Source organism: Prionailurus bengalensis, chromosome C1 (genome assembly GCF_016509475.1).
Source record: "Prionailurus bengalensis isolate Pbe53 chromosome C1, Fcat_Pben_1.1_paternal_pri, whole genome shotgun sequence".
Taxonomy (NCBI): domain Eukaryota; kingdom Metazoa; phylum Chordata; class Mammalia; order Carnivora; family Felidae; genus Prionailurus; species Prionailurus bengalensis.
Window position 1 is genome coordinate 106,090,946 of NC_057345.1, and position 14,931 is coordinate 106,105,876.

General features: G+C 46.7%; 1 protein-coding gene across 10 annotated transcripts in view; it reads left to right on the top strand.

Annotated features, from left to right (window-relative positions):
* Positions 1 to 14,807, top strand: part of SETDB1 (SET domain bifurcated histone lysine methyltransferase 1) — a 34,955-nt gene extending 20,148 nt beyond the window's left edge. For 6 of the 10 annotated variants that reach the window (XM_043576206.1, XM_043576209.1, XM_043576203.1 and 3 more), the window contains 14 exons: positions 711 to 901; positions 1,607 to 1,736; positions 2,385 to 2,559; positions 2,642 to 2,800; positions 3,415 to 4,041; positions 4,479 to 4,595; positions 9,764 to 9,933; positions 10,492 to 11,120; positions 11,980 to 12,008; positions 12,661 to 12,793; positions 13,074 to 13,239; positions 13,617 to 13,828; positions 14,083 to 14,171; positions 14,290 to 14,807. In XM_043576206.1, the coding sequence (XP_043432141.1) occupies positions 711 to 901; positions 1,607 to 1,736; positions 2,385 to 2,559; positions 2,642 to 2,800; positions 3,415 to 4,041; positions 4,479 to 4,595; positions 9,764 to 9,933; positions 10,492 to 11,120; positions 11,980 to 12,008; positions 12,661 to 12,793; positions 13,074 to 13,239; positions 13,617 to 13,828; positions 14,083 to 14,171; positions 14,290 to 14,407 (2,945 nt within the window). In that variant the 3' untranslated portion in view covers positions 14,408 to 14,807. The remainder of the gene's footprint in view (positions 1 to 710; positions 902 to 1,606; positions 1,737 to 2,384; positions 2,560 to 2,641; positions 2,801 to 3,414; positions 4,042 to 4,478; positions 4,596 to 9,763; positions 9,934 to 10,491; positions 11,121 to 11,979; positions 12,009 to 12,660; positions 12,794 to 13,073; positions 13,240 to 13,616; positions 13,829 to 14,082; positions 14,172 to 14,289) is intronic. The other 4 variants (XM_043576212.1, XM_043576208.1, XM_043576211.1 and 1 more) reach the window with 1 other exon arrangement.
* Positions 14,808 to 14,931: the final 124 nt, after the last annotated feature.

The following is a 14,931-nucleotide window of genomic DNA, read 5'->3' on the forward strand; positions in this document are numbered from 1 at the left end:
TGAACGGGGGAGGGGCAGAGAGAGAGGGAGACACAGAATCGGAAATAGGCTCCAGGCTCTGAGCCATCAGCCCAGAGCCCGACGCGGGGCTCGAACTCACGGACCGCGAGATCGTGACCTGGCTGAAGTCGGACGCTTAACCGACTGCGCCACCCAGGCGCCCCAAGTTTTTATTTATTTTGAGAGAGAGAGAGTGGGGAAGGGGCAGAGAGAGAGGGAGAGAGAGAGTTCCAAGCAGTTTGAACACTGTCCACACAGAGTCCGATGCAGGGGATCAAACTCATGAACCATGAGACCCTGACCTGAGCCAAAACCAAGAATCAGATGCTTAACCAACTGAGCCACCCAGGCGCCCCTCCACTTGAATTTTCCTAAACCAAACATCCATTTTTATGAAATGAGTGACTCATCTCTATTTGCATATTGCCTGCTTAGTATTTACCTGATCTGTGTGTGCACTTACACATTAGGTTCAGGACTTTCAGGTAGTCTTGGTTTTGCTTCCTTAAGGTTATGTTTTCTTCATTTATTTTTTCTCTCCCTCCCAACTTGAAAAATACCCATCATCTCCTGGCCAACCATTCATTTTTTCCTATCAAGACATGCCTTGGGACACCTGGCTGACTCACTGGGTATAAAGATTACTTTAAAAAAAAAAAAAAGACCTGCCCTACCTGCCCTCTCTGAGCCTTCATTCTTCCTTGGGACAGTGAAAAAGACATGGGAGGACATAGAAGACATCTCCTGCCGAGACTTCATAGAGGAGTACATCACAGCCTACCCCAACCGCCCTATGGTGCTACTCAAGAGTGGCCAGCTTATCAAGACTGAGTGGGAAGGCACATGGTGGAAGTCCCGGGTCGAGGAGGTGGACGGCAGCCTAGTCAGGATCCTCTTCCTGGTACTGTTGTTCCCCCGTGGTTTGGAGGAAGGGTCAGGGTGGCATGGGGGAGCATAAGAAGCAGTAATGAGGATGATTTTGTCGTCCTCCATAACTTTCTTCTTTCTTGTCCTCCTCCCTGTTCTCACCATTTCGGGTCAGATTTTGCTTCGTCCTTTTGTATTTTTCTGTGATGGTTATTGAAGATAAATTCCCTGAATTTAATTATGATGCTAATCTGCATGTTGGTTTGTTTTTTTGGGTTTTTTTCTCTTCCTAAGGATACTCCTATTGTACGTAAGCACACAGCAGGCAGTTCGACTTGTTCAGGGTCAGGGTTTTAGTAGCATAGACAAAAAGGAGGCATCAAGGAATTAGGGGTTGATGACCTTTCAAGGTTAACTCTTGGATCTTCTGTACCTGTCCTGTTTCCCCCTCTCATACTTTTCTTAGAATTACAATCGTTTTTGTTCCTAAGGCCTTACGATCCTTGTCGCGCTTCGTAGAGTCAATATAAACACCTGTCTCTCCTGTAATTTCCTAAGGAGTGTATGATGGCTGTCATGGAGCCTGGAACATAAGTTTATTGACTAGATAGGGAATTGGGGACTCATCAGAAAGATTTCCTTCAAGGAGGCACATGGAGGCGTATTCTCCACAGATGGCAGGATAGATTCTAGCCTTTAACCCGTTTCCCTCTATCCTTCACTCCTCCCGATCCCCTAGGATGACAAAAGATGCGAATGGATCTATCGAGGCTCCACACGGCTAGAGCCCATGTTCAGCATGAAGACCTCCTCAGCCTCCGCACTAGAGAAGAAGCAAGGGGGACCGCTCAGGACACGTCCAAATATGGGTATGTCCTGAAGGACCCTGGGGGGGGAAAGAAATGGACGAAAGCAAAGGAGATTACACACAAAAGGTGTTCTTTGTTTACCAGCATGACACTAGTGACTCCCTGGAAACGGGACCTGTGCCCTGAGTTGTTTCCAGTTGTGGCAATGGGTTTGTGGTGCTGCCCCCATACGCCGTGGCTCTGATTCTTTCTAAACGACCCCATACAGATCTGAAACGACTGGCTTAGGTTAGGGGTAGAGGTGGTAGTAGTTGCCCTTGTTGTCCACACGAGGATAACTGCTTTGTATGTTATCCGTGGACTTTTTTTAAAGCCAAAAGCGCTTTTGTTTTCACATGTTCCTGGCATACTTTCTGGTTGAGTTTTCCTGATAACATGAGTTGATCTAAGAATATGTTTTTATAAGCTTTCACTAAAGTGTAACATAATTACTAACGTAAATCATTTGGGGCAGGAAGATAAAGTATTATTTGAGTCAAAGCCAGCCTATGCCAGTATTTTCACTCTTTGGTGTAAATCATGAGAACCGAGGGTCTTAACACTCAGAATGTTGCTACTTTTTCACATTATGTAAACTGAGAACATGTGTGCATGAATATATATGACGCAGCTGTCATCTTCAGTGGTCAATACCTTTTTCCTATATAGGTGCTGTGAGGAGCAAAGGCCCTGTGGTCCAGTACACCCAGGATCTGACCAGTACTGGGACTCAGTTCAAGCCAACGGAGCCCCCACAGCCTACAGCCCCTCCTGCTCCCCCTGCCCCCCCTGCTCCCCCTGCCCCCCCTGCTCCCCCTGTGTCCCCGCAGGCAGGTGACAATGAGTGAGTGACATTTTTTCTTATTTGCTAGTTTCTTCCATATTGCATTTCCATATCCTTTACTGTATGATGTCTGATCTCCTAGCAGCTTGGAAAGTCAGCTTGCCCAATCTCGGAAGCAGGTAGCCAAAAAGAGCACATCCTTCCGACCAGGATCTGTGGGCTCTGGTCATTCCTCCCCTACATCTCCTGCACTCAGTGAAAATGTTCCTGCTGGGAAACCTGGGAGCAACCAGACATATAGGTGAGAAACTCCCAGGCTCTCTGTGGGGAGGTGGCAGTGTGGACTAGATGGTCACTGTCTGGAGACGTTACTTGGCTCCAAGGTGCTTAGTTAAGGTTATAATGGTGAGGAGTTTGAACTTGAAAGGAAAGCTTTAACCTGGAAATTTTCCAAGAAACAGAATGTAAAATAATTGAATTAGGAACTAAGTGCCAAGAAATAAGGAATCACTAGAAAGTCATTTGTTAAAACTTGTCAGTGAATGTGGCATCATCATTGGTACAATAGAAAGGGATCACTATTGCCTCTTTCTTTGAATCACAGGAATTAGTAAAGATATCTGTAGGACACACAAAAGGGGAAAAGGCATTGGTAGAAGACTAGACTCTACTTCCATAATTCACAGGCCAAAAACGTGTTAGGAAAAAAGGTGCACTGTTGAGGTAGAGATATTCTCAGTCAGTGAGGAGTAACTGGGGCCCTTCATTGTCCAGGTTTGGTGAAGCGACGGGAAACCTGACAGCTTCAAGAGCACAGCTGTTTGGGAGACAAATGGGTTAGCCAGCTTCAGGGGTCCGTGCGCAGCAGGGAGGTCCTGTTGCTGTCTTACCTGATCTCTTGCGTGTCATTTGCAGATCACCTTTAGGCCCAACAGCCTCTGCCCCAGCAGCGCCCCCAGCACCTCCCGTGCCCCCAGCCTTCCATGGCATGTTAGAACGGGCCCCAGCGGAGCCCTCCTACCGTGCCCCCATGGAGAAGCTCTTCTACTTACCTCATGTGTGCAGCTATACGTGTCTGTCTCGAGTTAGACCGATGAGAAGTGCACAGTACCGGGGCAAGAACCCACTGCTGGTCCCACTGCTCTATGACTTCCGGCGGATGACAGCCCGTCGCCGAGTTAACCGCAAGATGGGCTTTCATGTGATCTATAAGACACCCTGTGGCCTCTGCCTTCGGACAATGCAGGAGATTGAACGCTATCTTTTTGAGACTGGCTGTGACTTCCTCTTCCTGGAGATGTTCTGTTTGGATCCATATGTTCTTGTGGACCGCAAGTTTCAGCCCTATAAACCTTTTTACTACATTCTGGACATCACCTATGGGAAGGAAGATGTCCCCCTATCCTGTGTCAATGAGATTGACACAACCCCCCCACCCCAGGTGGCCTATAGTAAGGAACGAATCCCTGGCAAGGGTGTTTTCATTAACACAGGCCCAGAATTTCTGGTCGGCTGTGACTGCAAGGATGGGTGCCGTGACAAGTGAGTTGGGAGGGTAATTGCTGACCCTGTCCCCAACTTCATTATCTTTGCCTTTTCTCTCCATCTCTTCCTTTGTCTTATATCTGCATTCCTTCCCCCCCACCCCTTTACTTCCTCCCTTAGCTGGAGCTCCTGCCGGGAAGGCTAGAGTCTAACTTGGCCCCCATTGCATGACCCTGGGTACCTGTGTCCTGTGTTTGTTTCTTTCTCTGATTCTCCTTTTTCCTTTGTGTCCCTCCCATCGTGCTTTCAATTGCCATTGGTTTCATTTTGTCTTATTCTCACTCTGCTGTGTTTTCTTGTCTTTTCCTTATTCATTTATATGTATGACAGAAGAAAAGGAAACTTCACTACCACCTCCCTGCGCTTCTGTAGTACTTCCTACCTCTAAAGGAAGCCTCACGGCTCTAGCCATTGTCCCCTTCTGTCTTACTCAGGTCCAAGTGTGCCTGTCATCAGCTAACTATCCAGGCCACAGCCTGTACCCCGGGCGGCCAGATCAACCCTAATTCTGGCTACCAGTACAAGAGACTAGAAGAGTGTCTGCCCACAGGGTAAGTAGGAGAAAGCAAAGCACTTCAGAGACATTTCTAAACATTGGAACCAAAAATAGAGTAACCGAAACCAGGTATTTTATCAGTTAAACCTTATTTACTGAATTTCCAACACGTTTCTTCCTCAGACTTTCCTTGAAATGAAGACATAAGATTGAATAGAATCTAGCAATTGCAGTTAAAGATGATCTTAACTTCATAGTGTGTGTATATAACAGACTGCAGTTACTCTGGGAAGTGAGATCTGTTCAGAGAGAAGTAAGCAGAGACCTGATTATATAGGACTTTTGTATATCAGAATAAAAATTAGAACCGGGGCGCCTGGGTGGCTCAGTCGGTTAAGCATCCGACTTCAGCTCAGGTCATGATCTCACAGTCTGTGAGTTCAAGCCCCGCGTCGGGCCCTGTGCTGACAGCCCAGAGCCTGCAGCCGGCTTCAGATTGTGTCTCCCTCTTTCTCTGCCCCTCCCCTGCTCATGGTCTGTCCCTCTCACTCTCAAAAATGAATAAATATTAAAAAAAAAAAAAAAATTGGAACCAAATTCATGGTGCGCTAGGAAGTTGTTTGAGAATTTTAAGCAGGCAAATGATGCCATCTGCCTTTTTTTTTTTAATGTTTTGTTTTAAATTTTATTTTGAGAGCGAGAGAACAGGGGAGGGGCAGAGAGAGAATCCCAAGCAGGCTCCACACCCAGTGCATAGAGCCCAGTGAGGGGCTTGATCTCACAACAGCAAGATCATCACCCGAGCTGATATCAGCAGTTGGATGCTTAGCTGACTGAGCCACCAAGGCGCCCTGATTCCATCTGCCTTTTGAAGGTTACTGTGGCTTCTGTATAGAGACTAGGGCTTAGGGCAGCAAAAGTAAAATTAGGAAGTCCACTTAGGAGATAATTATGGGAATACAGGTGAGAAGCAGTGGTTGCTGGGGCTTTACTAGAGTACACGTGGCAGTGGAGACGAAAGAGGGTAGATTTGATGGAGGCCTGTGTGACTCAGTTAAGCATCTGACTCTTGATTTCGGTTTAGGTCATGAGTTCACGGTTTGTGGGTTCGACCCCACGTTGGTCTCTGCTCTGAAAGTGCAGAGCCTGCTTGGGATTCTTGCTCTCCCTCTCTCTCTACTCCTCTTCTCCCCCCTCGAAATAAAGAAACAAACATTTTTTTAAAAAAAGAGGGTAGATTTGGGATGCATTTGGACATAGAGCTCCAGAACTTGATAGATTGACTGGACTGGGAGGGAAGCAGCAGAATCCAGGACAAGTCCTCTAAACTTTATAGTGGGGCAACAAAGTGGGTGTTGGTGCTTTTTATTAAGATAGAAGGCTAGGGGAGTGGTAATCTGGTTGAAACTCATCTTTTGGCCGTGTTGTGTTTGCGGTGCCTCCTAGGCAATCCAAGGAGAAATGTCAGGAAGGCAGTGAGGTTTCTGGAGAGAAGCATAAGGGCTGGACATAAAGAATTAGGAATCGGGCACCTGGGTGGCTCAGTCTGTTAAGTGTCCAACTTCGGTCAGGTCATGATCTCACCATTTGTGAGTTCGAGCCCCGAGTCGGGCTCTGTGCTGACCGCTCGGAGCCTGGAGCCTGCTTTGGATCTCTCAGATTCTGTGTCTCCCTCTATCGCCCTCTGCCCCTCCCCCACTCACACTTTGTGTGTGTCTCTCTCTCAAAAAAAAATAAACATTAAAAAAAAGAATTCGGAATCCTGAACACAGGGGTGGTACATAAAGCCTGGATGAGTTCACCCAGAGAGAATATTGATAACAGAAGAGATAAGCCCTGGGCCCTCTAACTAAAGACTGAGCAGAGGAGGTGAAGCCAGCATGTAAGGGAAAGAGGAAGACAATGAAAGAGTGGGGTAAAACTTGGTAAAATGGTTATATGTGAACATGGAAACTAACAAACCTGTGTTCAGGATACATAATTAACAGAACAAGAGAAGAAAAACATCAATGAAGTAATTCAGAAATTTTCACATAGTGGAAAATGGGAAATGTTTCCAAATGGAAAATGCCGGTCACGTCCCGGCATAAAGGATGAAAACAGAGCCCCACTAAAACACAGGATAATAAAATGTAATCATTGTGTCCACAGAACACTGAAGACAAAAAAAGTCCTAAAAGCTTCTAGAGAAGAGAAGTAGACCACAAAAATAAAGACTCAGAATATCTTCAGCCTTCTTAAAATGACATTGGGAGCTAGATGGAAATTAAGGACTCTTTTCAGAATTCTAAGGGGAAATTATTTCTAACCTAGAGTTCTAAACCCCAGGCCAGCAGTTTTAAGTGTGAAAGTAAGCTAAAGGCATTTTTTAGACATGAAATACCTCAAAATTGTCCATTATTCCCTTTCTCAGAAAGTTACTGGAATTGTTTGCCAAAATAAGGGGGAAAGTCAAGAGAGAAGAAAGCATGCTGATCCAGGAAAGAGAGGCTCTACCTCAAAAGAGGATTGAGGGGGAATCCCACAGACGGTGGAGTGAAGGGGGCTTCCAGGCTGACAGCCGTGCCCTGGACACCGCGGCCAGTGTGAGCAGGGCAGCCCCAGCTGGGAGGGAAGCTCTGGGAAGATGGGTTTGGTAGGAAACCTGGTATGTCTGAGCATCTTCGCAGGAGACCGAGGCTACCAGGGAAGTCAGATGAATTCGTGCTGAATGCAAATTGCAAATGAAGCAAAGGAAAAGACAGTTAATTAGCTTTAGCTGCATCACTGTATCATGTATGTTTTAATTATAATCAAAAAATTTGAATCTTCCAGTGATGTTTAGATTTGCTAATGCTGGGCAGTAGATGAACGTTCATTGTATCTTTTTTCCTGTTTGAAATGTTTCATAAAAATATTTTCATATAACCACAAATAATACATCACTTCCCTGCCTGAAACTTTAATAGCTTCCCATTGTGCTGTAGATTTCATTCTAACTGTTAATCTTGGGTCACAAGACCCTGTGCTATCTGGCTCCTTCGTATCTCTCTCCCTCCAAAATTGTTCCAGCCACACTGATACTCTTTAGTTCCTGGATCCAGTCTGCCCAGTGTGTGCCAGCCTACCTCAAGGGCCTTTGTACATGCTGTGCCCTCTGCTTGCCATCCGCCCTCTGTTCTTTGCATGGTTATCTTCTTTAACCTTGAGCTCTCGGCTTTAATCATACCTCCTCAAAAGAGACCTTTCTTGGTCACTCTAAAACTAGGTCGTTTTCACTCCCTTAATTCTCTTGTTGAGCACCCTGTTTGTATTCTTTATACCAGCTGGGCTGCTTTCATTTATGTTTTGACTTGCTTTTCTGTTTTTTCCCTTCAGCACGTAAGCTCCACGAGGATGGGGACCGGTCTTATTCACCATGTAGCCAGCTTACCCAGGGCCTGGCACATAGTAATCACTCAAATTTTGTTGAATGATATTCAGTGTAGCTACTCTGAAAGTTTCCTATGGTGGTGATTAGACCTAAGTCCAAATCCTCACTTTTCCATTCTTAGCTGATCTTGTTTTATTAGGTGTAAACAGAGGATAAGACCATGAACACCCCCATCCCCACTGAGGTTTTAAGGGACCTAACAAAGTTGTTTCTTGATAAGTTGCTAGTGACATGGTATGTTCAGTTTGTGAAGATTCATTGAGCTGTAAACATGTACATGAACAGTTGGGTACTTCTGTGTATATTATGCTTTTGTAGGTTGTTTTTTTTTTGTTGTTTTTTTTGTTTTTTTTTTTAAAGTGGCGTCTATACCCAGTGTGGGCTCAAAATCACAGCCCCGGGATTGAGTTGTGTGCTCTGCCAACTGAGCTGGCCAGGCGCCCCACTTTGTAGTTAATTTTTTTTTTTTTTAATTTTTTTTTAACGTTTATTTATTTTTGAGACAGGGAGAGACAGAGCATGAACGGGGGAGGGGCAGAGAGAGAGGGAGACACAGAATCGGAAGCAGGCTCCAGGCTCTGAGCCATCAGCCCAGAGCCCGATGCGGGGCTCGAACTCGCGGACCGCGAGATCGTGACCTGAGCTGAAGTCGGACGCTTAACCGACTGAGCCACCCAGGCGCCCCTGTAGTTAATTTTTTAAGTTAAAAATTTAACACTCTTATAGGGCTGCTTTGAGGATAGAGTAGGATAGAGTATGTAAACCATAATGCCAAACGCAAAGTAAATGTTCAGTGACCAGAAGTTGTTCTTACCATCTTTGTCCAAAGGGATAGGACTAATGTCATCACCTCTAATTATACTGGTGTCATCTTGCCAAAAGTAGATGTTTCCCTTAAATCTCCTTATCAAGAAAATAAGTAAAATCCTAACACTGAGCAAAGTAGATGGAGCAGAAAAATTGGTACTAACTTCAGTAGTTTATTTTTTAAATAAACTGTGCACTTCCTTAAACTTGATAGAATATGAGCTCCTTGAGAGGAAAGATTGTGATTTTTTTTTCCATTGTCAGGTTTGCAGTATGTAGCACAGCTCTTGGTGTTTAGTAAATGTTCATGAAATAAAAGAATGAAAATCAGCTTTACCAGAAGAGCCCCGTGAACGTTTGTTCCAACTCCTTCTCTTTAGTCTCTTTCAGGATCTGTCATACTGGTTTCCGCTTTCCTCACATATCTTTATTTTATATATCTATTTCTGCACATTGATGTAGCTTATCTACTGATTTTTTTTTTAATGTTTATTTTTGAGAGAGAGTGAGCATGAGCAAGGGAGGGCCAGAGAGAGAGGGAGATACAGAATCTGAAGCAGGCTCTGGGCTCTGAGTTGTCAGCACAGAGCCTGATGCAGGGCTCAAACTCACAAGCTGTGGAGATCATGATCTGAGCCAAAGTCGGACACTTAACTGACTGAGCCACCCAGGTGCCCCGCCTGTCTACTGATTTTAATGGCTCTTAACCTGTATTCACATCAGTTTGCTTGGCTTTTCTCCAGGCAGTAGACATTCTGGTATTCACTGTTACTAGTGCCATAAATACCTGTATAAATCACTTTCCCCTGTTCTGAATTACTTCCTTGGGCTATATTCCCAGATGAATCAAAGAGCATAAACAGTTCAGTAAATTCACTCACTTAGATCATTACCTAATAAGTGATGATACCTCAAGAGTCGTAACAGTTCTGTTACAATTAACAGGACTGCGTGGATGTTCTAGTGATCACGTTATGACTTATTTTATTGTAACTTCCTCCCAGAGTTTATGAGTGTAACAAACGTTGTAAATGTGACCCAAACATGTGCACAAACCGGTTGGTGCAGCACGGACTCCAGGTTCGGCTACAGCTATTCAAGACACAGAACAAGGGCTGGGGTATTCGCTGCTTGGATGACATTGCCAAAGGATCCTTCGTCTGTATTTATGCAGGTTGGTGATGAAAGAGTTGCCCCTGGGGTTAGGACACCACGGGGAATTGAATCAGAGAGATGGTGAATGAGAATAAAATGCTTGACACGAGAACTTGGGAGTAAGAGGAGGCCATGATTTTCTTCTGTAAAGAACATGACAAGTGATGTGCCTGTCGGGGTGGACCAGGGAGGGACAGAAGGACAAGCAAGAAAAGGGGTGAAAGTGGACAGAGGATTTTTCATACGAGGGATGTGGGAGCAGAGTCCAGTACGTCATTTTATCCCACATCACCCTCCTCCACCCAGAGGCTTTCAGCATAGCTGCAGACGCCCTTTTGGTAAACCAAGTGAAGAGGCAGAAAGGGATGGTAGAGAGGGCAGGATTTGAAACCAGAGTAAAGCTCCCCAGCCTCTCGTGACGACCCCAAGGAGGAGGGCATCATCAGAGACAAGGGAGAGCCCATGATGGAGGTGTTTTTGACTGTGTGCTGCTGGGCTAGGTATTGTGGGAAGGACCCCTACACTCTCTAAAAGATCCTCATAATCCTAGAAGGCCTTTAATTCTCTTCATTCCCAGGCAAGATCCTGACCGATGACTTTGCGGACAAGGAGGGCCTGGAGATGGGTGATGAGTACTTTGCCAATCTGGACCATATCGAGAGTGTGGAGAACTTCAAGGAAGGATATGAGAGTGATGCCCCCTGTTCGTCCGACAGCAGCGGGGTGGACTTGAAGGACCAGGAAGATGGCAACAGCGGTACAGAGGATCCCGAAGAGTCCAATGATGACAGTTCTGATGATAACTTCTGTAAAGATGAGGACTTCAGTACCAGCTCTGTGTGGCGCAGCTATGCTACCCGGAGGCAGACCCGGGGCCAAAAGGAGAACGGACTGTCTGAGACGGCTTCCAAGGACTCCCGCCCCCCAGACCTTGGGCCCCCCCATATTCCTGTCCCTCCAGCGATCCCTGGGGGTGGCTGCAATCCGCCTTCCTCTGAAGAGACACCCAAGAATAAGGTGGCCTCATGGTTGAGCTGCAATAGTGTCAGTGAAGGTGGCTTTGCTGACTCTGATAGCCGTTCATCCTTCAAGACTAGTGAAGGTGGGGAAGGCCGGGCTGGGGGAGGCAGAGGGGAGGCTGAGAAGGCCTCCACCTCAGGGCTGGGCTTCAAGGATGAGGGAGATCTCAAGCAGGCCAAGAAAGAGGTAAGTGGTGGCAGAAGACTCTCAGAGCGGGAGCTTTTGTAGAACTTTGGTAATGGAACAACTTGACATGGCACACTGATTCTTCACGTGTAGATCATTTATTGGATGTTTATTTCTGTGGCAAACCTGATTATCTCCCCCCTGCACCCAACACATTCCTGGTGCTTAAAGAACCAAATTATTATTTTTTTATTTTTATTTTTTAATGTTTATTTTTGAGAGAGATAGAGCACGAATGGGGGAGGGACAGAGAAAGAGAGGGAGACAGTTTGAAGCAGGCTCTGAGCTGTCAGCACAGAGCCCGACACGGGGCTTGAGCCCACGGACTGGGCTGTGAGATCATGGCCTGAGCTGAAGTCAGACGCCCAACTGACTGAGCCACCCAGGCACCCAAGAACCAAATTATTTTTTAAATCAATCTGCTGGGGGGCGAAAGTATCTGGTTCATTCTGAAGTAAAGGATTTATAAGTAATTTTTTTTTTTAACTTAGTGTTATGTCAAGTTATCTACAACATTGCTGTTTTTTTGTTAGAGTTAAAAACCAAGAATTGATTATAGATGTATTTTTAATGATGTTGAAACTTAACATAGCACAGGTGGTGAACTCTTGTCCTTGTAAAATCTGCCCACGGTGTTTGCCTTGAGTGTGTTATGGTCTGTCATTGGGAAGATTTAGAGAACCCTTCTCAGGGGGTGTCCTGATGAGAACACAATTGTTACTGTTGAGCTGCAGAGGAATCTCTTTAGTGTACTTCTCACTGGCCAATGTCTTGGGAGGTCATTTGAGATGAACTCTGATTGTTGGATCTGTCACCCAGCGCCATGAAAACATCTAACCCTTCACTTGCTCTTTTCCAGGACCCCGATGACCGAAACAAGATGTCCTTGTAAGTGCTGCTGTTTCTGACCTGTTTCCAAATCTGTCTTCTCTCAAGCCTGTAAAAGAAGCCTGCCCTCTCCCACTCATGTTCAGTTTCTCTCTCTTAAAAAAAAATGGATAAATGTTAAAAAAAAAATTTTTTTTTTAAAGGGGCACCTGGGTGGCTCAGTCGGGTAAGCGTCCGACTTCAGCTCAAGTCATGATCTCATGGTTTGTGGGTTTGAGCCCCGCATCAGGCCCTGCACTGACAGCTCAAAGCCTGGAGCCTGCTTCAGATTCTGTGTCTCCCTCTCTCTCTGCCCTCCCCCACTCGTGCTCTTTCTCTTTCTCTTAAAAAAAAAATAAATAGGGGCGCCTGGGTGGTGCAGTCGGTTAAGCGTCCGACTTCAGCCAGGTCACAATCTCGCGGTCCGTGAGTTCGAGCCCCGCGTCAGGCTCTGGGCTGATGGCTCGGAGCCTGGAGCCTGTTTCCGATTCTGTGTCTCCCTCTCTCTCTGCCCCTCCCCCGTTCATGTTCTGTCTCTCTCTGTCCCAAAAATAAATAAAAAACGTTGAAAACAAAAAAATTTTTTTTAAATAAATAAATAAATGTTAAAAAAAAAAAAGCCTAAGAAACAGCCAGTAATCTGATCCCCTCTTATTCCTTCCCCTCCCTTTAGAATCACTGAAAGCTCTCGAAATTATGGTTACAATCCTTCTCCCATGAAACTTGAAGGACTTCGCCGCCCACCTAGTAAGACTAGTATGCATCAGAGCCGACGACTCATGGCCTCTGCTCAGTCCAACGCTGATGTAAGTTACCTTGTTCCTCAAGCTGTACCTCCCCCAGCCTTGTGTTTGGCGCTGAGTCTGAGGAATATTCCCCTCACCTCCTCAGGTCCTTGATGATAATTCCCAGTATATCCCTTCTTATTTCTTTGGCTGTGACTTCCTGCCTTGTCTTTCTTTGCCCAGCGTCTAGTCTTTCTCTTGCTGTAGTCTTAGCCTCTTCCTGCCTGACCATAGGAAGAGCGAGAACTTGAGTGGGTCCTCACCATTTACTCTTCTTTCTTCTCACTCTTCTGTTTTCCAGGATGTCTTAACACTGTCCAGCAGCACAGAAAGCGAGGGGGAAAGTGGGACCAGCCGGAAGCCTACCACCGGCCAGACTTCAGCCACAGCAGTGGACAGCGATGATATCCAGACCATCTCCTCTGGCTCTGAAGCAGATGACTTTGAGGACAAGAAGAACATGTCTGGTAGTCTAGAATGTTGGGGGTGGTAGGAAGGAACGATCGGAAAGTTGGGATAGAGGCTTTTTTAAGGAAGCTAAGGAAGTAGGAGGAAAAAATTCAGATCTTAAGAGTTGACACATGTCTGGGAGGGTTTTCTGACTCCCAGCTCAGCTGTTCGACGCATCCCCTTCCTCTCTCCTTTCCACTTCCCTACTCTTTCCTCTCAGCTTTACCCAACAGATGTAATCCTGCTTGAAAAAACTGCCAGTTAGGATCTTTGCCCCAAGGGCCCAGCTAACCGGTATTCCTGCAGTGCAGTGGGTGGGATGGGGGCGGGGGGTGGGGGGGGTAGAATGTCACAAAATGGGATAGGGCCTAAGCCCGTTCTCCTTCCTGTCCAGGTCCAACAAAGCGCCAGGTGGCAGTAAAATCAACCCGGGGCTTTGCTCTTAAGTCAACCCATGGGATTGCCATTAAATCAACCAACATGGCATCCGTGGAAAAGGGGGAGAGCGCACCTGTCCGTAAGAACACACGCCAGTTCTACGATGGGGAGGAGTCTTGCTACATCATCGATGCCAAGCTCGAAGGCAACCTGGGCCGCTACCTCAATGTGAGACCCCCCCCCCCTCACCTCTAGATGCTGGATTATCGTACCATTGTCAAATTTTTTGTTCTTTTAACTGTATAAACCCACCTTTTTTTGTCAGCAATTCTTGATCTCGAGCATCTTAAAGAGGTAGCTTACTTTCAAAACTCCACTGTGATGGGGAGGAGCACATGGCATATTTTATCCAACTCCTGCTTACCCCACAAAGCCAGGTTCTGTTTCCTCGTTTCTTATGCATCCTGTCCTTAAACCCACAGCACAGCTGCAGCCCCAACCTGTTTGTCCAGAATGTCTTTGTGGACACTCACGATCTTCGCTTCCCCTGGGTGGCCTTCTTTGCCAGCAAGTAAGAGGGGATCGGGGAGGGGGTGGGAGGGAAGAGCAGCATTCTGTCTGTGCTCCAGCGCCGCGTGCACCTGGTGATGGGCTGCCTTCACCGAACCTGTCCCTTCCTTCCTGTCCAGGAGGATCCGGGCCGGGACTGAGCTGACTTGGGACTACAACTATGAGGTGGGCAGTGTGGAAGGCAAGGAGCTGCTGTGCTGCTGTGGGGCCATTGAATGCAGGGGGCGGCTTCTTTAGAGGACAGCCTTCTTCTCAACGTCCCGAACCCTTCCCAAAGCATCTTTCCTCAGGAACTGGGTCTTCCTGACTCTCCGACTCTGACCCTGCCTCCAGTCACGCCCCTCCCCCGGCTCCTAGTAGGTAGAAATGGGGGCTCTGGATCAGGAGGTCCCTTCCAATGTGGTGCTAGCAGGCAAGGTCCCTCCTCCACCTCCTGAAGCGCCAGGGGTGGGGAGAGGTCACCACACCAACCTGGGCCTGACATCCGTCGGTCCTCCTGTTACTCCTCCCTCCCAGCCTGTGTGTGTTCAAGTGTCCATGCTTCTGACAGACTTTATTCCTGGAATGAGGGCTGTGCGTTTACTATCCTTCATTTGTATGGTTTCTTGAACGTCTTTTAACAAGATGTTAAAACTAAGAGTGTGATTGGATTTCTCTTTCTCGGTCCCCACACTTCTAGCTCTGGGTCTGTCTGGAATAGCACTGTTTCCCCCCACCACCCTTCCCAAGGTGCAGCTGTCATTAATCTCTTACCCTCCCTA